This window comes from Haemorhous mexicanus, chromosome 13 (assembly GCF_027477595.1).
Source record: "Haemorhous mexicanus isolate bHaeMex1 chromosome 13, bHaeMex1.pri, whole genome shotgun sequence".
Lineage (NCBI taxonomy): Eukaryota > Metazoa > Chordata > Aves > Passeriformes > Fringillidae > Haemorhous > Haemorhous mexicanus.
Window position 1 is genome coordinate 20,574,443 of NC_082353.1, and position 23,231 is coordinate 20,597,673.

At 45.2% G+C, this 23,231-nt stretch overlaps 2 protein-coding genes and 1 non-coding gene across 5 annotated transcripts; 1 reads left to right on the forward strand and 2 right to left on the reverse strand.

Annotated features, from left to right (window-relative positions):
- Positions 1 to 899: 899 nt before the first annotated feature.
- On the forward strand, positions 900 to 15,181 carry DIS3L (DIS3 like exosome 3'-5' exoribonuclease). 3 transcript variants are annotated; one of them, XM_059858706.1, is made up of 17 exons: positions 901 to 1,105; positions 3,554 to 3,707; positions 4,464 to 4,592; positions 5,145 to 5,280; positions 6,006 to 6,182; positions 7,077 to 7,155; positions 8,008 to 8,187; positions 8,742 to 8,911; positions 9,244 to 9,405; positions 10,075 to 10,322; positions 11,058 to 11,150; positions 11,702 to 12,235; positions 12,983 to 13,137; positions 13,226 to 13,404; positions 13,729 to 13,874; positions 14,406 to 14,580; positions 14,652 to 15,181. In XM_059858706.1, exons 1-17 carry the CDS (start codon positions 961 to 963, stop codon positions 14,961 to 14,963), a joined length of 3,174 nt encoding a protein of 1,057 aa, XP_059714689.1. In that variant the 5' UTR covers positions 901 to 960; the 3' UTR covers positions 14,964 to 15,181. The 3 variants fall into 3 exon arrangements, with proteins under 3 accessions (XP_059714690.1, XP_059714689.1, XP_059714691.1); XM_059858707.1 differs by lacking the exon at positions 9,244 to 9,405 and having other exon boundaries at positions 900 to 1,105; XM_059858708.1 differs by lacking the exons at positions 901 to 1,105; positions 3,554 to 3,707; positions 4,464 to 4,592; ... (2 more) ...; positions 7,077 to 7,155; positions 8,742 to 8,911 and having other exon boundaries at positions 8,134 to 8,187.
- A 409-nt stretch (positions 15,182 to 15,590) lies between these two features.
- On the reverse strand, positions 15,591 to 22,049 carry TIPIN (TIMELESS interacting protein). Its single transcript, XM_059858710.1, has 8 exons — positions 21,734 to 22,049; positions 21,219 to 21,376; positions 20,732 to 20,825; positions 20,425 to 20,500; positions 19,101 to 19,223; positions 18,489 to 18,552; positions 16,469 to 16,666; positions 15,591 to 16,195 (listed from the first exon to the last, which is right to left on the reverse strand). Exons 2-8 carry the CDS (start codon positions 21,355 to 21,357, stop codon positions 16,044 to 16,046), a joined length of 846 nt encoding a protein of 281 aa, XP_059714693.1. The 5' UTR covers positions 21,358 to 21,376; positions 21,734 to 22,049; the 3' UTR covers positions 15,591 to 16,043.
- LOC132333602 (small Cajal body-specific RNA 14) lies at positions 17,488 to 17,622 on the reverse strand. The gene has a single exon (XR_009488208.1). It is a non-coding gene; the product is annotated as a small Cajal body-specific RNA 14 (non-coding RNA).
- Positions 22,050 to 23,231: the final 1,182 nt, after the last annotated feature.

Below are 23,231 nucleotides of genomic sequence, written 5' to 3' on the forward strand. Positions count from 1 at the left end.
TGGCTCTTTCCCAGTGGTTTTTTCCCTCCTAAGGACAAACACTACACAGCTCTCACCATTTATTTATGTTCAAGTGAAGTTATGGTGTAGGCAATTATCATCTGAGAAAGTATGAATGCTTTTCTAAGAGTCAAAACAATCATCCCCAAAAAGCCACACTGGCAGCATTACAGACACAGAGCACTGACTCACACCCAGAGACATTGCTTTGGACTCCTGACCTTCCACTGCTTTTCTGTTTCATCTTGGACTAGACTTCATCTGTCAGTGCCTTTATCTTCTGCTCTGCAAATGTGAAGGACAATACTGGTGATTACTGTGAGATAAGTTGTCATTAGGGCTTGCCTGCTCTCCTTACACACCCTTGCCCCGATCCCCACCTCGCGGAGTGCTCTGGCATGAGATCACAAGAAATCAGGGGTGAGGAACGGACCCGGAATTTCTCCTAGAAATGCAGTGAAAGACCATGGAGGTTCACACAACTTCATCCCTCACCTGAAGGGAATCGGCCCTCTGTGCTCGCCCAGCCACACAAGCCTGGGCTCCCTCAGGGCTTGCACTGGGCTCCCCCTCAGCCAGCTCCCGCCCGCCCCTCAGGGCCGCCCTGGTTCCCTCAGCCGGCCGGTTCCCTCAGCTCGTCCCCGCTGTCCCTCAGCTCGCTCCCGCCCGTCCCTCAGACCGTCCCGGTTCCCTCAGCTCTCCCCCACCTCAGCTCGTTCCCGCCCGTCCCTCAGCTCCAGCTCTAGCTCCCTCAGTTCGCGCCCACCCGTCCTTCAGCGCGCGCCCCCTCAGCTCGTTCCCGCCCGGTTCCCTCAGACCGCCCCACCCGCTCTCTTCCCGCCCCTCGGTTGAGCCGATCCCCGCGCTGTGACCCCGCGCCCCGCCCCGCGCAGGCGCCCCGGCAGTCGCGGCCTCGGGGCCGCCGGTCCCCGCCATTGCCGGCCGGTCCCCGCCGCCCCGATGCTCCGCACGGAGAAGGTGCTGCAGCTGCGGGGGCAGCAGGGCCGCGCCGTGCGGGTGGTGCGGGAGCACTACCTGCGCCCCGACGTGCCGTGCCGCAGCGCCCTGTGCCGCAGCGCCCAGTGCCGCGCCGCCTGCGCCCGCGGTGAGGCTCCGCCGTGAGGGGTCTGGGGGGAGCCGGGGGCGAGCACTGACAGAGCCGGGATCGCCCGCGGGCCGGGCTGGGGCGGTGGGCGGCGTCCCCAGGGCCGCGGGTGCGGGGGTCAGAGATGAGGGCAAAGTGATCCCTGGGCTGGGGGGATCCCTGAGGACAGAGTGATCCCAGAGCCGGGGGGAATCCCTGAACTGGGGTGGTCCCTGAGCGAGGGGTGATCCCTGAGCTGGGAGAACCCCAGAGGACAGAGAATGATCCTCGGGCAAGGGTTGTCCCTGACGGGGAAGGGATGATCCCCGTCCTGGGGTGTCCTGGATGGTCCTGAACAAATCACGGCTGTAGCCTTTAAAGCAAGATCCTTGAGAAATCAACGAGGCGTTAAGAGCGGAAGGAACCGAGGAGTTGATTGTTAGAGGGTTTAACTGTGAACAGTTTACTGGCAGTGATAAAAGGCTAAAGGATTGTTCAGTTTTTACACTTCTCTTGTTTTAAAAGATCCTTTAAAATGAATTAATTTCTGCAGGGTGGTGGTTTATAGCATGAGTTAAATTCCATACATACCTGTTAAGTACTACAATGGGGCCAAGCCATTATCTTGAAGCCATTGTAATTCTGCATCAGCAGCTATTTCTGTTCAGTAATTAAATGTAATTGCCTGTGTTATATCAGGGCATTTCAGACACGGGAAGGCTGCCAGGCTCTGATGTCTGCATTTGTTGTTGTTTTTACGTACTGTGGTGCTGTTATGTGCATCGTAGATCATCACCAGAGCTGTGGTTGATATTTCAGTTGGGTTTGTTGTAGTTGTTATTCAATAGAACAATTTATTTGATGCAGGAAAATGACTGGTAAATAATAAACATAATATCCAACCTGTTGAAATCGACCAAATGGCTTGCCTGAAAGAAAAAGTTGAGAATTGTGACACTTTTTTTTTTTCCTTGGAACTATGATTGGCATAGATGTTTTCACTTTTGATTTAGGCTGCAGTCGAGGCCAGAAGGTGTATGACTTAGACTGTTAGAGAGTATTACTGCTGTCTAGGAAATCAGGACTAATGATAGTTACTGCTCCCTAAAATACTGCATTTGGTTGTGAATTCTTCAAGGATAAATTAAAGGCACATATCAGAAAAAACTCTAACCTTTCCTGCTGTGCCTAACTCCCCCTCTTTTGTACTTAAATGTAAATTGTGCTACAGGTGACTGTCAGAATATGTCCCTATGTGATTATTCAAGGTAACCCAGATGTGAGGGAAATATTTATTTTCCTTCCTGACTCTACACAGTGTGCTGAGCAAATCTATTTCATGCCCTGGGAGAGACTGCCTGCAAAAATCACATCAGCAAGTGCTTGTAAGGGTGGGCTGTGCCTGCCTGGGAGTCATGCTGCTCTAGATGGATGGGTTAGGCAAGGATAGCTTCGTATGGGCACAGCTCCTAAATCTTCCAGTGACATTTCACTTTAATGCTTTTCTGAATTATTAATAAATATTAGCTTTCTTGTGTATATGCTGCCATCATCCATTATAAGCCTTCAGTGTGAGATGAGGCCAGGTTACTGCGTGCACAATTGTGCTGGCTGGATTCACACTTGTGCTCAGAGATTGTCCCGTGTCAGCTTCTAAGGTATACATAAAAATAGCCTGACTTGTCAATATCTATATGCTTTACTCTGTATCATTTGCCTGCACTGTGGTGAGTTCAGTGTTTATAAAAAATAGTAAAGGGGTATTAAGAAAAAATTCAGTGGAGATCCCCTCCCATCTGAAAGCTTTTGGGTACTCCTTGAAATATCAAAAGCAATTAAACTCTTGAATTTTGAGGTATTTTTTAAGATGTCACCTGTGATGTGTTGTGTCTGATATTTTGATGGGATAGAGTCTCTATAAAGAAAATTAACACTGATGGTTGATAGTTTAGGTTTAAAAACATCTTTCCTTTGCAGTAGCAGTGGTTTTCTCTGCCTGCACCCTTCCCTGTGCTCTTTTATGTAAAGAGCCTGCTGTAAATGGTGTGCTTGAACAGAGAGGGCTGTGGAAGCAGGTGAAAGAACTGCTCATAATTCTACAGCCTTTAGAAATTCCATGAAAAGATTTTCTGTGCCAGATGTATAGTCCCTTTTTCATATGGAAGCAGAGAAGAAAGAACTGTAACCTTCACTCTTTTAAGCTATAGCCTTTTCATAATGAAAGTGGATCTTTTTCACTCCTCTGGGTAGAATCTGCACAAAAGTTTGCATCAGTGGGTGCAAAAGGGTTTTGTCACAAATTTATGGACTGCAGAATTAAACCATAATATCCGTAATTTTGTTCATCAGAAAAAGAAATGTACCCATTTGAGGAGACACAACTCTAATTTTCTTATATCAGGAAGCAATTTCAAGTAATCATTATTGCAACTGAAAGTTTGAACGTTGAAACTCTGAATTATCTTCCAGATGGCAAATTGTTATCAGATGATGTCACACACTACGTTGTCCCTGACTGCAAGGTTGTTCAGGAGTACCTGGAGATTCTGGAATTTCCGGAGCTGAAAGGAATTATTTTCATGCAAACAGCTTGTCAGGCTGTGCAACATCAGAAAGGGCGCAGGTATTTATCCCATAGGAACTTATTTTTTATTTAGATTGAAGTAAAAATGCTGATTTTTGAAAAAAATGTATCATTTGGTTTTATGCCTTTCAAGTGTCTTGATGTAGTTTTACAGAAGGGGAAGGACTGGGATCCTTTGTGACCCATGGATATCAATGCCTGGTGTACTTTTCACTTGATAGGAGCAATTTGAAACCTGCAGCATTATTAACTAATCCAAAGGCTGGTGGCAGGAATTCATTAGACTTTGCAGTAATGATCTGTTATGTGCCCACAGCTAGATTATGGACAGGTTTTGATTTGCTCTATTGATGCCTGAGCATTTGTCTTTGGGGAGCAATTAATATTATTGTATGGTACTTCTCTCACCAGACATTAACCTGGGCATTGCCAGAGCATTTCAGAGTAAAATTTGCTCTCGGGGCCTTCCCATAATTCTAAAGCATGAAGGCTTTTAAAGTAATAGCACTTGCCCCAAAAGTGACAAATAAAACAAGTTCCTGAACACTTAGGATGTTTTCTGGGCCTCAGTGGAAAACAAGTATGTTTAAAATCAGAAGTGCTCACGGTGGAACTTAATAAAGTTTGCTTGCAGGTGATGGTTTAGGATTTATCATCAGTGGTGTAATTTAATGAGTGCATTTCTCTGTGCATGACAGTAAGTTTCCCGGAGTTTTTCAGCTGTATTTTCACGTGGAGTTAAAACAGGATTATCAAAAGCAGGCACAAGAATATATTTCTCTTTTTTCCTTGCAGACAGTACAACAAGTTACGGAATCTCTTGAAGGATCCCCGTCACGACTGTACTGTGTTTGCTAATGAATTCCAGCAGCACTGCTACCTGCCCAGGGAGAAGGGAGAATCCATGGAGAAGTGGCAGACCAGGTTTGTTTGAACCTCTGCAGTGTCACATTGCACAGCATCATGATTTTAGAGATGTGAGCATGCACCAGCTACTGAGAGTTCATGCTTCTGCTCTGCTTAGCTCTGCAGCAGTTTACAGGCACTGCAAGTCTGCATTGTGCTTTATGATTGTAGATGTATCAGCATTGTTTTCTTAGGGAAAGAGACAAAATGTAATTAAATTAAATGCAGTAATGCTAAAGAGAAAGCTGGATCAGTTTAAAGTCACACCATAGCATCAGAGTCTTTGCACCTCCAGCCCGCTTTTTACAGTCACTCAGAGGAGCTTCATGTTGTGTTGGAGTCCAGGCACAAGTGGATGTACTGGGGAGGAAACATTCTATTCTCCTCTCTTCTTGTGGAGCTTAAGAATGGTAGAGGAACATTTTTGCAGAAAAACATTTCTGTAGCTTGGTGTTTATCTCTCAAATGTCTGAGTGTTAAATCAAAATCTCATTTATACAAATCCAGCAAGATCTTGCAAGTAGCAAATGAGCTGTGCCAGAAGTCTTATTTCAAACTTTGCTTTTCTAGGAATATTTACAATGCAGCAGCCTGGTATCACAATCACTGCCTGGGTCAGATGCCAGTTGTTATGGTAACAGAAGATGAAGATGCTATCAGGCGGTACGGAAATGAAACAGAAGGAGTGTTTGTGATTTCCTTCAAGGTAACATGCCAGAAAAGTTAAAGGTTTCCTTTATGCTGCATCAAAATGATGAAGCAAGTGCATTAGAGTGTATTGCAAATCATGCCAGAGTTTACATTCAAGAAAACTGTGAGGTAGCTCATATCTCCATTTATCAAAGCAAGCAAATATGTCACTTATGGGAATCTCAGAAAAAAGCAGAGAGCTGGAAAGATAAACAGCAGCTCTGATGATAAAGGTCATCTTTCTCAGGAGACCTTTACCTTGTTTTCCTTGTTTTTAAGGAATTTGCCATTGATGAGCAGTGACCAGTTCCCTCAAACAGCTGCCTAAATCTGGAATGCAAGTGGTCCATAAGCAGCTGTAGCCTAAATATCCATTAACAGTGTTATGCCAGGTACTTTGCCTGGACTGCTGAGGATACAGTGATGTCTGAGAAGATAATTAATTCTTCATCACTGATGCCGCTGGTACTCCGTGGGATCTTGGGGTGGGATGTTCATGTTCAGCTGTGAAAGGATGTTCAGTAAAAACTGCACCAAACTGATTGACCTTTGTTGTATTTAGCAGTGGATTAGGCTGAACCTGGGACAGATCTGTGGGGTTTAGAGCAGACTCATCATTACCATTGTGTTATTGGGGTACAGTGTGAGAGAGATCCTGTCCAATATGGGCTTTCCAAATGCATTATTAAAGGAACAGAGATCTCATAGTACTTTTCTGTTTATTTCTATTTGTGCATACAGAATTACTTGGATAACTTCTGGCCTGACCTGAAGGCTGCCCATGAGCTCTTTGACTCCATAGTCCAAGCTCGGCGTGAGCGGGAGAGTGAAAGCCAAGAGAACCATGGAAAAGAATATCCTGAGCACTTACCTGTGGAGGTACTGGAGGCTGGGATCAAGTCTGGAAGATACCTGCAGGTATTTGTTGCATAGGGAACATACACAGAGCAGTGCAGTCTTGTGCTTGATCCCTTGAGTTGCCTGAATTCGAGTGATTAGAGAAAGAAACATGGCTGTGGTGGAAAGAGGAAAAGAAAACAAAAACCAATAGGATGGAAGGGATTAGGATTTTTAGAATTCTCAAAGTATTTCCCTTAATTCCCATGTTGTGACATGTGAATATATAATTTTTTTTTTTTTGTCTTGGAGAAGTTAAAGTAAGATTTGGCTATTGAGGATTTGAAATTTGCTATGTTGATATGTGATGTACCTGTAAATTGAGAGACCAGGAGTGATTTGAAGCAGTGAGACCTTGTTCTTAAATATAAATAGTGCTGCACAAAGGCAGCAGTTCTAACTTCTGCACAGAGATTTCCCAGTCAATGAAATTAATTTACAGGTTTAAGACTGTTCAGGGTCTTAACATGGATTGTTGGTAGACAAGTGTCCTTCTTGTAAAAATAATTTTAAAAATTAGAGACAGTGATTTTTTTCCTTTCTTGGCAAATTCATCAGAGGCAGGAATAAAATACAAACAGAAACACTGAGGTTTTTCTTTCTTGTTGGAGTGATGCTAGATTCTCTACCAAGGCAGGCAGCAAAAGTAATTTTACACTGCCTGTGCTTGGAGCAAAATGTCATTTAGCATCTTACAAATAAATTCGGCATTTAAAAGAATTTACTTTTCCAGAAGTGAATACCTAAAGTCCTACACCCTGCTGTAGAGAGAACAGCTGTGTTCCAAATAACCTACGGATCAATAAAAACTAATTAATGCAAAAGTAATTGTAACCCCCCAAATGTTATCCTTTAAAGTTGTCTATTTTTAGGGTGACTGTTTCATCCTTTGGTTGGTTTGTTGGTCTCTTCCAGGGTGCACTGAATGTCAATAAGCACCGAGCACAGCTGGAAGCTTTTGTCCGGCTTCAGGGGTTTAGCAGCAAAGACACAGGTGAGAGGTGTTCAGTTATCAAACCAGCTGAGGGCTGAGACACTGCAATGCCTGTGTGATTTCCATAGGCCAAAAAGGAAGCTAAAGATTAACCAGAGGGTGGAACTTGTGAGGAGAACTCCTTCCTCTTTCTTACCCCCTTTGGCCAAATTCTGGCCTCTTGTCCTGTTTGCCTGCACCTCTCTGAAGGGAAATGCTGGTGCAAATTGTCCCTGTGCTTTGCTCTAACCTCAGGGGGCCACTCCTTTGACTGCAGTAAGAGTTTGCAAAGATGTTGGCAGGATTAGGAAGCTGGTCTTGGTGAACATAATTGGAAAATTGCCTTTTGGATCAAGCTGATCCAAAGTGATCCAGGATTGAGTTACTAATCAGCACCTTTGAAGGAGCAGTCCATTACCCTTGCACTGACACATTGGCCCAGCTCTCACTGATGACTACTTTCAAATGTTCCTGTGACAGACCCTGCAGTCAAACCAGTGCTCAATATACTCATTATTTTTTAAAAGCTTGTTTTATTCTAAATCCTCCCCAGAATCTTGTGGCAGTGGCTTTCACAATTTAACTATGCTGCCTGTTTTTATAGCTGCTGCCTACGAGCAGTGAACTTATCCCAGCCTATGCTGCTTTTTATCCAAAAGTTCACTTACAGAATTCCTTAAAAGATCCTTAAAAAAAAAAATAGGAAAAGGTTTTAATTTCTTTGCAATATTAATTTCTTGACAGTAGTCCTTTTTGTAAGAAATAGTATTGGAAAAGCCATTTTCTGTTATTTCAGCAGAATGCTGCCAAGAATGGAGGGATTTGAATTTTTTTAGAAGATTATAGTTCTGTTTCCTTTTATTTGAAATACAGAACTTCAAAGTGACATCCTTATTTATGGGACCAAGGCTCGGAATCGTGCAATCCATGGGGATGTGGTTGTGGTTGAGTTGCTGCCTGTGCATGAATGGAAGGGGAGGACTGTTGCCCTCTGTGAAAATGAGACTGAGGACAAAGCACCTGCAGACACCACAGGTGACCCTATGCCCACAGGTAAGGAGAAACATCCTTATAATTCCCTGCTGATAAATAATGGGGGAAAAATATGTTAGATGAAAAAGTATCCCCATGTGAAATGCCTGGGTACCATGGGAACTTAGAATCTTGTTTGAAATTATTATTCTGCAGCTGTAGCTTCATCTTAAAAGTTGGTTGAGGTCAGAGCTAAAAGTTTCAAGAGGTTAATTCTCTTTTTGTAGGGAAATCATGTTTTGTTTTGCTCTTTGCTATTAACAATTCTCTGTATTACTAGAATTGGCCACAATTCAGCAGCATTGGGAATCTCTGAATAATTTATGTTGTGTGTCAGTTGAAATCTATACAATGAGTTAGTCTCCACATAAATAAAAGCTCATTAAAATCTGCCTGTGCCAACAGTAGTTTATGACACACACTTGTATTGTCTGCACACCATATGTTGTTGGCAGTTTTAACAGATTTGGGGACACATCAGTTGATTTTACAAAGCAGTGAATCTCCTGCACTCCCACATATTTGCTTTCCTGGTTCTGTTTAATTCTTTAATGCACAATGTTCCTGATTTAAAGGTAAAGTAGTTGGAATCATGCAGAAGAACTGGAGGGATTATGTGGTCACTTTCCCCTCTAAAGAAGAGAGCCAGTCCCAGGGCAGAAATGCTCAGAAAGTCCTCGTAACACCTTGGGATTACCGAATTCCCAAAATCCGGATCAGCACTCAGCAGGCTGAAGCATTACAGGTAATTTAACTGAAGTGTTTCTCTGTTCTGTGTTCCTACAAAGCTGTGTGGGTGTTATAGCTCTGATGATGTTTTCCTTGACTAAACCATGGTAAAACAGAATCTGTGAGGGTTCAATTTCTGCCTTGAAGGATTGTGTTCAATTCCTGTCAGGACCACTTCAGCTTCAGGTAACATAGCTTGAGTTCTGAATTTGGACCACAGTCCAGCTGCCCTGAGCACTTACCTACCACTTGCTTGGGATTTTTCTGCTAAATTTAAGGTTGTGTTAGGGGAATAAATTGTACTTTTCAGGGGCACAGAGCTGTTCTAAGAGAGCTGTCTCCCTGCAGGAGTACAGAGTTGTGGTGCGCATCGATTCCTGGGAGTCGACTTCCCTGTACCCGAACGGGCACTTTGTGAGAGTGCTGGGGAGAATTGGGGATCTCGAGGGGGAAATTGCAGCTATTCTGGTGGAGAACAGCATTTGTGCTGCCCCTTTCTCAGAAATCCAGGTTTGTCTCTGTGATAGATCCAGCCTTTTCTGTTCATTTCCAGGGTCTTGTTTCTCAAGGAGAGGGACCCTCTTACAGCTCGACATCTTTGTTGCCAGTGGGTTTTTGAAAGCCCACTTTAAAAGCTGAAAATTTATTATTATTTTACTTTCTTTTTCTGGAATCTCTTGGATCAGTGGTTCTATTGATACTATGGATTCTCAAGTCAGTAGTGATTTTAAGATAATCCTTTTGCTGTGAGGAGATTACAAACTCTTAATTCAAATTTGAGGTAGATTTTTTCTGTCTTTAGTATGTGGTTATCTACTGATCCTGAAGGCCTCATCCTACTCAAATCATTGTATTGAATACTTTGTTTTCAAATGGGAGAGGAACCAGCTTTCATGGATAACTATTTTGTTTATACCTGCAATTAATAGAAAGAAGAAGACTAAAAAACCAATATGTAGTTGTTTTATTTGCCAGAGCTGTAGAATCCCCACAGTAATGACATTGGTTACTAATACACATAGAATTCTTTTCAAGTTTTCCATCCTTTCTGTAAAGTATATGTAATGGACTTGTAAAATGAAACAAAAGAAGAATTTGAAAAACTAGTTAAATCTAATTGTTGACATCTTTTTGTAGAAAATACATAAATCTATGTTCATCAACAATCTTTCTGTATAGATGAGTGAAATGCCAGTGAGTTCTCCAAAGAATCCATGGAAAGTGAGTCCAGAGGAGGTGAAAAAACGCCTTGACCTGAGAGATACCCACCTGATATTCAGCATTGACCCCAAGGGCTGCGAGGATGTGGATGATGCTCTCTCTGTCAGGACTCTGCCCAACGGGAACCTCGAGCTGGGGGTGCACATTGCAGATGTGACTCACTTCGTGGCAGCCAATTCCTACACTGATGTTGAGGCCAGGGCAAGGTGAGTTATTTTCTGGAAATGAGAAAATTTATGGAGCTCAGAAGTTTGTGATGCTACCTTAAGAAAACTTTGGAAGCAAAGAAACATGCTTTCACCTTTCATGTCTAACTAAACATTTCTTATAGCTAATTAAAGTATTAGGTAACTAATAACATTCTGCTTTTATTTGGACACATTTTCCAGAAAGCTATACCAGTTTCTTCTTCCCTAATCACTCTTCTTTGCTTTAGTCTAATTTAACATCTGTGACTTAAAGTACATTTAAAAACCACTTGTTTGCATTCCAAGGGAGGTGAACACCCACAAAATGGAATTAAGTCTTACATGAATTTCATTCCAGAGGTATTTGTCAGGCTTATGTTTTAATATTCAATCTTGTCTTTTAATGTGCAAATATTTCATTCTCTTTTTTCTTTTATTGCCAGTGTCTTGAACTTAAACTGCTGAATCACTTAATGAACTGTATTCTTTGTAGACTCAAAGGAGTATAATGTGAAGGCAGCAGAGGTGTTTGATTAAGTCACCTCTTCTTCAGTGAGCAAATTTTGTCCAGCCCTGGTTCTGCCCTTAATGGCAGCTGAAATACCAAGGAAGGCAAAATCAGGGTTGTATTGTACAAATTGCTATTTGACTTTGGCACTGCACCTGTGAGTGTTCTGTGGGAGTAACCTTTTCAAACCAGGCTGTGGAGCAGTGTTTGTGGGTGGGAAGAGCAGTGGCTGTGTTTTGTTCCAGGGCTACCACGTATTACCTGGCAGACCGGCGCTATGACATGCTGCCCTCCGTGCTCAGCGCTGACCTGTGCTCCCTCCTCAGCGGGGTGGACAGGTAAGGCTTGGGGGTTGTTCTCAGCAGGGACACTTCTACAAGTCATTTTGCATTATTACTGGAAGAACTGTGCACATGAAAAATTACCTTTCAGTTCTGCCACAGGTAGGGTGAATTTTATAGGCCTTTTTATATCAATTTCCAGGCTCAATTGGCTGCTGGTGTGAGGATATGCAAGGCTGGCATGAGGACATTCAGGGTACAGAGATGTTCATTGTGGATGCATCTGACTAATAAAATAAAAATGGGTAAAAGTGACTATCACACTGTAGCTCTGCTTTAACATAAAGGAGATTTTATACCTTAGGGGTACTCTGCTTCAGCAGATGAATTGAAGATACTGCTGTGTAGCTGGTCCTCATTTCAGTTGTGATGCATGAGACTGAAAGGCAAGTGCATTATTTAGTGGTGTTGCTGAGCACTGGTTTAATGAAGAAAAAAGATTCTTCCACAACCAGAATTAAATCTATAAATTTCTAAGAGTTGAATGTGCTTGCAGTGGGAGTTTAGGTCTACCAGAAGTATTCCAGAATCGTGGTGTTGTCTTTAAGATACGCTGTGAGTGTCTTGTGGGAGCTGGAGAAGGAATCGTTCGAGACGCTGAGGGTTCAGTACAGCAAAACCCTGATCCGCTCTGCCTACAAGCTGGAGTACGAGACAGCCCAGGGACTGCTGGATGGGGACACGAGTGTCGTGGGGGATATCCTGGAACTGCAAGGCCTGGATGAAGGAGCGAGGCAGAAGAAGCTGGCTGAGCTGGTTTGGGCCATATCCAAGCTCACCGACATAGCGCGACACGTCCGGGCTAAGCGGGACCGGTGCGGCGCGCTGGAGCTGGAGGGGATCGAGATCCGAGTGCAGCTGGATGACAAACGGAATATCCATGACCTCATCCCCAAGCAGCCGCTGGAAGTGCACGAGACCGTGGCCGAATGCATGATCCTGGCCAACCACTGGGTGGCGAAAAGGATTTCCGAGGATTTTCCCCACCAAGCTCTGCTGCGGCAGCACCCTCCACCGCGCCAGGAATTCTTCACTGAGCTGCGGGAGTGTGCCAGTGCCAAAGGCTTCTCAATAGACACACGGTAGCTTTCTTGACTAAAGTTCTGTAATTAAAGTTAAGCAATTAACTGTTTGACCATGTTAGTGTTAAACAAATCCAGCTCTGAATATCAATGTTACGAGACAATGCATAGCAGTAAAAGGAGTTTTATCAGAACCTTTCTGATGATGTTCTGACCAGGAGAAGCTGCCTGCATTCTGCTGGCTGTACTCCAAATGGCAGTGGCTGAATAATTTTACACATACCCAGACAAAACATTTGTTCAGTCACTGTGCAGTGGTCAAGCTCTGCGGTGGCCTTGTTTGCACTGTATTTTCCGTGTAAGAGTACTGGTTTAAATTAGGTGATTCTGTGCAATTTAGTAATTTTAAATTACTCAAAATAATTCATAACTCCCTGGGCAAGATAACCTGAGAAGGCCGTGGTGAAGGGCATCAGTAGAGCCTCTGTGACCTGGGGGTCACCTTGTCCCATTTGTGCTGGACACAAAGGTTTGGACCAGCTCACTCTTTTGTACTGCACAGGATGGAGTTTGCTCCAGTCCCTGGTTCTCCAGGTTGCAGCAGACAACTGGGTGAAAACTGGGTTTTTTCTAAACATTTTCTTAGAGCAGAGATGTTACTAAACTGCATTTAGAGTTTCAATATCACTCTGCCATTTTTGTATGGCTAACTATTAACTTCTCTGTGAGTTTTGTGCTATTGTCAACTGTGAGCCATTATAACCAGGGGTAGTGTAATTTTCTTTGGAATTACCACCTTTTTGCCAGGTCTAACAAGGCTTTGGCTGAGTCTCTGGACAGAGCAAACGACCCCTCGGATCCCATTGTGAACAAACTGCTGCGCTCCATGGCCACCCACGCCATGTCCAACGCCCTGTACTTCTCAACTGGCTCTTGTCCCGAGGAGCAGTTTCATCATTATGGTATCTGATCACTTTCCTGCCTTTCCTGTGATTTCTCAACTGTTGGGGGAGGCTTTGACTGCTCATCTCTGTTCCTCTCTCTTGGCAGGGCTGGCCCTGGAGAAGTACACTCACTTCACTTCTCCCATCAGGAGATATGCTGACATCGTTGTGCACAGGCTCCTGATGGCAGCGACCCTGAGGGGAACCCCGGGGGATGTGAAGGACAACATCATCAGCAACAAGGATCTGGAGGAATTGTGCAGACACATCAATAACAGGAACCGGGTAAGGGCGTCCTTCTGGGAGTCTCCATGGTGCCCTAGGGAATGGGATACCACTCCTGACTGTGGCTTTTGTGAATTAAGAGCAGCACTTTGCTTTTATTTGTAGTGCTTTGGGTTTTTTTTAAATATCAGTTTTCTGAGAGTGGTAGTAAAAGTGTTTATACTTCACTTGCCCTGCATGTAGGATTTTGTTTTAGATGTAATTTTTCTTGGGGACAGATAAGAGAATAAATAATGGGAAAAAGCAGCTGTGGAAGTCAAAGCCAGAGATGCTTGTTGGAATGTTTACGTAGTTTCTGTCTCTGTGTGTGTGGGGTGCTCACAGGCAGCCCAGCGTGCTCAGAAGCAGTCCACAGAGCTCTTCCAGTGCATGTACTTCCGAGACAGGAGCGCCGAGAGCGACGAGCGCTGCGTGGCCGACGGGGTCATCTACTCCATCCGCACCAACGGCGTGCTCGTCTTCGTGCCACGGTGAGCCCGGCGCTGGGACTGACACCTGCTGCTGCTGGAACGCTGGGAGGGCACAGCCTGGCACAGCTCAATTCACATCTGCCCTCTCCAGCATTCCACAGGGTTGGCTCAAGAGCCTCCCCAGCCAGAAAAGGCTGCTGCCTTACGGAGAACCCAGAGCAAACATGCTGCAGCTTTTCTAGGAGTTTCTTTTAAAATGGAGAACTGTCTCCTTATGGTCTGGCTGGAAAAACCTGTAAAGCTGCTCTTCTCCCATCACTGATCCATTCCAGGCCCCACCCTGTACTAAGATAATGGATCACTGACTATTTCACTTCTGCTTCACTGCTCTCGAAACACTTCAGTCACTGTCTCCATGCTGTTTTCATGTCTGGGTTTCTTTAACAACACCTATCCTGTTCCTGAGGCAGGATTATCAGGCTGCCATGCCTGCCCCTTCCTGTTGCTTTCCTACAATCCCAGCCAGCCTGCGGGTTTTGAAACTAAGAGACATGACACTGGTTAGAACAGCTGCTCTCTGCTCTTCTCTAGGTACGGAATCAAAGGTGCAGCCTACATGAAAAACAAAGAGGGCTTGGTCATCTCCTGTCAAGGGGCTGGGAGCTGCCAGTGGAAGCCTGGATCCCTCCATCGCTCTCAGCATAAAATCACCTCCACTACAACTACTGGAGACTCCATGACCTTGAGCCTTTTTGATCACATCACAGTGAGTATCTCATGTGAGGGAGGAAGAGGAAATAGCCCCATCAGAAATGTAACCAGAGTACTGCTTTGCAGGTGAGAATCCTTGTGCAGAGTTCCCGGTGCCACGCTGAAACCATCAAGCTGGAGATCATCAGGAACGCGCCGCACCACACTGTGGACACCGAGGCTGCCCAGAGGAGTCTCCACGTGGTGAAGTCTGACCTGGTGAAGGAAGTCAGCCAGTCTGCAGAGGAGGCCCAGCGTGCCCAGGACAGAGCCAGGGGGGAAGTGATGGATGAGGAGTCCCGGGAGTTCTGTCAGACCAAGGGGCCCAGCCTGTACCAGCTGCTGGAGGAGATCCGGGAGCTGGCACTGCTGGATGTGACAGAGGACGTCAGGACTTGAACTGGGACCTGCCACCAGCTGCTGGGGCTGTCCCACTCCTGTTCACTGTGCACAAGTGCTTGGGGATCTTTAAAAAAGCAGTTTATTTAAATATTCAAGAGTCCTTTCAATAAGAAGCTAAATGTCTATTTTAAATAAGAATTATTTTTATCTGATTATGAGTATGGATGAGTTATGAAAAGATTTTATACCTGATAAAGCTCATATTTCAGACTAAAGAGTGTGCTGTGAATTCTTTTAAAAATCATTCAAAAAATTACTTTGCTCATGTTGTTCACAAGTTAAGTTCTTAAAACCTAAATACTTCCTTCTTCCCTACAAGGATATAAAAAGCAAATTCCTTCATAAAGTAACACCTGTTGCCCTGAGGGTAGTGGCTTAATTCAGTGCATAGAAATTCAGTACTTTTTACCCCTTTATCAGAAGGGGTGATTCCTCTTCATTCTAAAAAGAAAAAAGCTGTGGTGTAAGGAAAACCAGGACTCTAAGAAGAGGATGAAGCAGAGGCTCAAGCAGATCAGGAGAAGGTCTCATTCCCTGAGGGGAGGTGCTTGGCAGGGGAGAGATGTCTGACCCAAGGGATGGGGAGGTGTGGAGCCCTGGCCTTGTAGCAGCCTCATACAAGAATTTCAGGTTTGACTTTTGAAATTTAATAGCTTTCATTTTATATGAAAAATATATAAGTAATGAATAAGCAGTTAAAAAAAATCCAGTACCCCTGTTAAAAGGACTGTTAAAAAACCCCAAACACACCTTTAACAGCAACTTAATCCATCAAATGAACATAAATTATAAACTATATTCAAAGTAGGTCCAAAAACTCATAAACATGTCCTAGAAAATGTTTTGGGAGGTGGAAATGATGGTTCAAGTGCAGCTGAAGAACTTTGTTCTGTTTCCTGGTGTACTGAGCTGCTCCCCTGCAGCTTCCAGGGACAAGTTCTGTCCTTCAGTGGTGCCATGGGAAAGACGTCCCTGAAGCTTCTGGAGTGCCAAGAGCCAGCAACATTTCAGTGTAATGAAAGTACTTAAAGCAGGGGGTCTATTTTGGTCAAGAAAGGCATTCACGGTGTGGGGGAACTACTGCTCTTCCCTGACACATCCCAATTCATCATCTCCATCTTCTTCTGTGGGAGCATCCTTGGCTGCAGGAACCTGAGTGTCTTCAGTAAGGTCAGGGGGATCCTGAGCAACTGGGCTGTCAAACTCTTCTGAGTAACTGCTGGGGAGCTCTGTTGGGATAAAAAAAAAAAAGAAAAATCATGAGCAGACCCTGTTGCTGTGTTTAACTGATGCTTCCATCAGCAGAATCCCAGGCTGTGGCAAAGGCAGCTCAGAGATAAGAGTTGTGTTTCACCAGAGACAAAGCTGTCACAGCTTGGTACAACCACTACAGGAGAACTGTTAAAATGTGAGAGTTGCACGTTGCAGCACTTCCTAGGAAAGCCATCAGGGCCGTGAGCCAGCAGCTCAGGCCCCTGCTCCCACAGAAATGGGGTCCTTACCCTGGTGCTGGGACTGGCTGAGGCCCTGCAGCCGCGCCTGCCTCCGCTCCAGGGCCAGCTGCCGGTTCTTCTTCATCCGCTCCTGCTGCTCCTCCGTCAGACTCGGCCCAGGCAGGGAATCCAGCTCCTCTGCACTGCCGGAGTGGGAATGTGCACCTTCAGCAGCTGCATCCAGCCCATTGCTTTCCCCTTCTCCTTCTGGTTAAAAAGGAGGGGTGGTACAAGGAAGAGGGGCAGAATCAATATTTAAACCCACAGATATCCACAACACAGCAGTCAAGAGAACATTCTGAAGGCATTTCTGTGTTCTACATTTTGTATTGACAGCTGAAACTCATTCCAGGATTTCATTTTAATGGGAAATTTTCTGCCTAGGCCCACATCCCCAATATTCAAAGGGCACAAGTGCTCAGGGCTCACACACACAACAATCAATGCCTGAGTGCAGAGGCACAGCTCTGTGTACTGAGTTAGCAAGATCAGCTGCGCTTGAAGGGTCAAAAGGGACAGGAAATCCAGGCAATCCTTAGGGCCAGGTAATTTTCCTCCCAACACTACTAATACAACACTGTCCTTTAGAAAGTGGCAGGAGTCCTACAGGAAGAATTCCAACCTTTCAAGGCCAGGCTGTGTGACACTAATTGAAGGTGTCCCAGCCCATGGCAGGGGATGGACCAGGATGGGTTTTAAGGTCCCTTCTGAACACATACATTGAGTAGTCAGTTCTGAATTCAGTGTGCTCTATTACAGAGAAATTTACTCATCTGCCAGCACTGAAACATGCAAAGTGGAGGCAGTTCAGCTAGACAAACTTCACCCACTCACAGAGCAGCAGAGCACCCAAGGCCTCTGCACCACTTTAAGCCCGTGAATAGAAAGGAGAGCTGACAAAAAGGCTGGGATGTTAACACAACACCCCAGCCTGAGGTTTTCTCTCACACAGCTCCTCCCCTGCAGCTGCAGCAGTGCCCTCAGCCCCCCGGCTGAGAGCAGCTCAGCGCTCAGCCCGCTGGCAGGGCAGTGTGTGGAACCATCGCACAGAACAATCCGCTCTCTCTGCGGACGCTGTCGGCAGGAACCACTCGTGTTGCTGTCCGTGGCTGCCTCTGGCTGCAGTGCAGCTCTCACACTGCAGCAGCAGGGAAGGCAGCCACGTGTCACCGCTGCCCCGAGGGCACCCCGAAGCCCAGGCCAGCTGTTTCCACACATGAACTCATCCACATTCCCAAGCACTGGCTGGGCTGGAGGCTGAGGTTCACATGGAGACAAACGGGACAATGGGCAGACAATGCTCTCAAGAGAGACTGACAGTAGAAATGCAAAACCCTGCACAGATCCTTAGGAACGACAATGAAATTCCCTCCTTTCTGCTGCTAAAGTTTTTTTACAAGCTACCATGTGAACTCTACTTCCTCTTTAATTAAAAAACTGTTTATGTGTAATTTCTCTTTGATTGGAAGAGACTTGCCTTACATCCTCAGTAAGTGCTGGATTTTGATCCTCCTGGCAGAAGGAATTGTCCCAGAGCTGTGTGCCAGCTCTGACAGACACAACAGTGCCCCAGCACGAGCAGGCACTCGGCCTAGGAGGGACACCACCCCCTGACTGCACTGCAACTCCTCACAGAATAATCAGGACGAGATGGTGATTCCTGCTTTAATAGGATCCAAGAGCTCTCCAGACTGCCCTCATGTGAGAGTACAACACAAACCTGTGTGCTCAATAATTGCAGTTTTAGGGGTTTTTTTGGAAGAGTATTTCTAACAATGCTGGTTAATCCCATTTTCCATTTCCTTTCAGCAGACCATGCAATTTTATTTATTTTTACATATACATGTGCAAGTACCAGTTCAGTTGTGTCACCATAAGACTCACAGAAGCCTGGCTTTAAAGCAGAGACCTCTCAACAATTTCTTCTACACTAAAAAAGCCTATTGTGATCATTCACTTCTGGGCAGTAGGAAGGGAAATAAATCATCTTAAGCACTGAAGTACTGAACAAACAGCAGAGAGAGCATACCTTCATTATTTTTGAAGTCTTCATGTAAAATAGGAAGATCGAGTCTAATCCGCTTGAGGCAGGTCTGCAGGTGGGACATTAAAAGACTGGTGTTTCATCTGCAGCAGGTTTTTATGTTCAACTTTGGGAACATGGGAAAGCCACAGCAATTTTACACTTTATTGCTCTGAAAAAATACTCTCACTTCATGTCCATTTCACACATAGACCTTCAGTGCTGTGATCAACTTCCCAGTCCATCACCTATGACCCAGCCAGGTGAAGCTGAATTCTTTATCAGCCTTCTTTTGCAGGTTCAAACATTAAAAAAATCAACCACACAAAACCCAAACCCCCAACCAGTTCCAGCTGGTTAAGCAACTTGCTGTGGTTAAAGACGGCCTGAAAATGCTGAAGCCAATTCTTTGGAGGATTATTTCAAATAAAGAAAGGTTGTATCTAAATATAAACATAAATACCAGACAAAGCTCTAAATTGAGAGAAAGTTGTTTAAATAACATTATACTTGTCATCAGCATGCACAACCTAAGTCTTCTTTTGCTGCATAACTGATCCTCTAAACCTACTTCTTGCACTGTTCCAAACACCATGAAGAGCTGACAGAAACACATACCTGAACCTCCTTTTTGTTTCCCAAAGACTCCACTACGTCAATAAAATCCTCAAACTGCAGTTTTGGGAACAGTCTGTGAGCCCAGTGCTCCATATGTTGGATCAGTGTCTTCAGGTCCTCTGCCTGGAGCAGGAAACACAACACCCAGCTGCTACAGCTGACAGAGAAGGGAGACTGCAGAGGGGAATGGGACAGCAGTTCCTGAACACAGGGAGCAGCTTGCCAGTCTCTGCAAAATGTCAGCAGGACCTATGTGAGGGTAACCCTTCCTTCCTCCTCCCACCATCCCTGTCAGAGTAAGCTCAGGCTGTGAGAAAAGCACTGACACAAGTTCAGGGGAGCATCTGCATATCCTGTAAAACATCTGCAGGTCCTGAAGCATTGTCCTTAAACACCCAGGGCTGAACTCAGGCTGAAATAAATCCACAGGGGCACAGCTGGCATTGATCATTGACCCTGATGTTTAAAATGCAGGTAACATCAAATTAGGCTGATCTAGGAAAGGTTTTTGCACCTTTCAGCACTACTGCCCAGTTCCTTTGTGCTCCAGTGGTAATGAGAACACATAAACCAGAGATGCACGGGTGTCCTTGCAGTGTGCCAGGAGAATCATGGAATTGTTTGGGTTGGAAAAGTCCTTGAAGATCACAGAGCCCAGCCACTCCCCCAGCACTGCCAAGGCCACCACTAAAACACATCCCCAAGTGTCACACTTGAATGTCTTTTAAATCCCTCTGGGGACGATGGCTCCACAGCACAGGCCTCCCAGGGCTGGACAACACTCCTGGTGAAGAAATTTCCCCTAATAACCAACCTAAACCTCCCCTGGCACAACGTGAGGCTGCTTCCTCCTGTCCTGCTGTTTGTTACTTGGGAGAAGAGACCGACCCTCCCCATCTACAGCCAGCTCCATAATGATATCTAAAGGAAAATAAGCTCTGCATGTTGAAGTGCACCCAAAACAAGAAGAGAGCCTGTAGAGAAAGTCCTGCTTGCTCTTTGCTCAAGTGCTATGCCACACTTTCTAAAAAGACTTTGGGATTCAAAACCCTGCTGGTATGGACAATACAAGAGTCACAGATGGGATATTCTAGTTTTAGAGTTGAGGAAAAGAATTTTATGATCAAAAGATGGATTTTTTTTTAAAAACATTTCATGTTTGTTTTAAAATTTGCAGCTCCAAATGCCATCAGGGCTTGTCCAGGTACTGCTGGGAAGCTGGCAGGCAAGAGTGCTATCAATGCTCCCCATATCAGATGGGCAGCACTCGAGCAAACCTACATTCACCTCCCAGGAAACAAAACCAAGGCTCACCAGCTCTTACCTCGTGCCCTTTGCCCTTGAACTTGACGTTGTCAAACATGTGTCTCAGAGCTGGGAGCCCTCTTTCTGAAATTAACCTGGGAATAGGAATTGGGGGAGTTATTTGAAACCTACTTTCTTCTTTCAATTAACAAGTTAAAAAAAAATAAAGAAAGAAAATACTCTCACATTGCTTGATACAGCCTAAAGCTTGGATTTTTTCTGTTGCTTATAAAGAACTCACACTAGTTTTAGAGGTACCTTAATCATTTTCTCCCACAGCCCTACATCAAACTCAGCACACAAAGAAATATTCTGTATAATGTTACCTTTGGGCATCTAATTTAGGCCTTGGTCTTTTTACTGCCTTCTGTGTGGTCACAGCAGAATCCTTTGTTTGGGACTGCTGGTTTCCATCTGGATCTGGGGAAGAGAACAGCATCATTTAAGTATTCAAAACAATTGCTGTACATTTTAAGTTTCTACTTGTAGTTCTGAAAAGTGCATTAAGAGCACATCCAACACTCTTATCTCTTCTAAAAGCCAAGTCATAAAGAGTAACTATAGATCATAGCTGCATAATTATTTGTAGCAACATTTTGTCAGAAGAGCTTGAGTTTTATAATTATTCCTTTGTGCATATATTTTCATGGACTCTACAAAAATAAAGTTTTCCCACAAGCTGGAAAGCATCACATGATTGACACTTTAAATTTATAGTTTGTTTTCTGCCTATTTTTAGGCCCTGAAGTCCAACACCACTAATTTCGATGGCTCAGCATTAAAATGGGATTTTTAGGGGTCCCAGGTGCTCACCTCCATTAGCCTGAGCCCATTCTGCATCATCTCTTCCTGGAGAGGCAGGAGGTGGAAGAGGTGGGAATGTTTCGTCTTCTGTGTTCTCATAATCAGGAAGATCAAACAAGTTGTTCTCTAAAGGATCTAGCATTGCCATAAAGCCTTTCTTCCCCCTCCTGCAGAAAACACCAAAAGCATTTAAAGAGAAGCAGCGAGGCTGCCACAGAAGCAGATAAACGTCAATTACATACAATATTTACAGCTTTTTCAGGAAAAGATCTGCCAACCTGATCATCATACAAGTTAAACAGCAGATACCATACAGAGGATAACACTACCCAGCCTTGCTGAGCCGAATAAAACAAGAGTTTGTGATGTTTCAACTCGTCAAAGTTACTTGGGAGTGGCAGGAATTAACCAAAATAAGTGGATTCCTGACCACAGCGCTTATCCATGGAACCGCGTGCCGCTCACATCCCCCACCAAAGCCTCCGGGGCGGAGGGGCAATTCCCCAAATTCACAGGGCGCTCACCCACTCCGAAACGTGGTCTGGAGGAGGAGTTCCCTTTTCCGGCTGCCCCAGGGAAGCTGACCCAGAGCTCCCGGCCGGAGGCAACAGCAGGAATGGCTCTGTTTCTCTGCTCCAGGAGCGCTCTCCGGACCGAGGCAATAGCAGGAATGGCCCTGTTTCTCTGCTCCAGGAGCGCTCTCCGGAGCAGCCCCGGGCTGATGCAATAGCAGGAATAGCTCTGTTTCTCTGTTCCAGGAGCGCTCTCTGGAGCGGCTCTGGCCGCGAAGGATCGCGGGCCGGGCTGAGGGGCCGCGGCCACCCCAGCGCGCGCCGGGTCCCGCGAGAGTTCCGAGTCTCGCGAGCTCCCGAAGGCGGCGGCTCGGGGGTTTTGGCGCCAAAACGCAGTGGGTGGGGCGAGGCGGCTGAGGCCATCCCAGGACTATGGAGTCCGGGAATGCCCAGGGTGGGAAAGGACATTACACATCATCTCATTCGCGTTCCAACCCCCCTGCTCTCGGCAGGGACACCTTCCAGTATCCCAGCTTTCTCCAAGCCCCGTCTAACCTGGCTTTGGACACTCAGAGATGGAACAGTTGCTCTGGGCAACCTGGCTGCATGGCTGCGCCACCGTTACAAGGAGGAATTTCGTCCCCATATCCTATCTAAACCTATGCTGTCAGCTTGAAGCCATTGCCCCTTGTCCTGTCTCTCCAGATCCTTGTAGACAGTCCCTCTCCATCCTCCCTGTAAGGTCCCCTCATGAACTGGAAGGGCACAGGTCACCCCAAAGCTCCTCCAGGCTGAGCAATCCCAGCTCTCAGCCTTTCCCCACAGGAGATGTGCTCCATCCCCTTGATCATCCTGGTGTCTGCTAAGGAAGGCAGGAACCTCTCTTGAAATGGAAAATGCAAACCCCCTCCCTTTGAATTATTATAATTTTGAAATTAGGGGGCAAAGATGTGGAAGAAGGAGTAAGAGTTCTTTATTAGGGAAAATAAAAATAAAAATGCAGTGATGCAAAACAACAGTGCCCTGCTCCTGTGGCCAGACTGCCCGGAGTGCAGGTCAGGGATTCCCACCCTGGCTCAGCCCAGGACCAGGTCAGCGAGCCATCCTGAGATGTTCTCCAGACAAAGTCTTCTGGGAATTGACAAGTGAACAGTCTGCAGTTGTCCAGGCTGGAATAAATATGCTGAGCCCTCAGAGGTTTGGCAGCCGTGCACATAAAATGCCATGTAAGGATCTGGGCTGCAGGGACAACAGGAGAGGCTCCAGGCTCCTGTCTCCAAAGCAGTTGGAGCTCTAAATTGTTCTCATATTTTTACAGCTCAGTCCATAGAAGCGTATCTGACTTAAATTACAGTGTCTTTTTTGTTTAAACAAAACTATATAAATTAATGTAAAATATTAATCCATTAAAGGAATTGGTTTTCCCTTATTTCTCTATAAATTCAAATTTGACAAACAATGTTTCTGGTAATTTAATGAATTCTTTCTAGTAAGACAAAATCAATTGCAG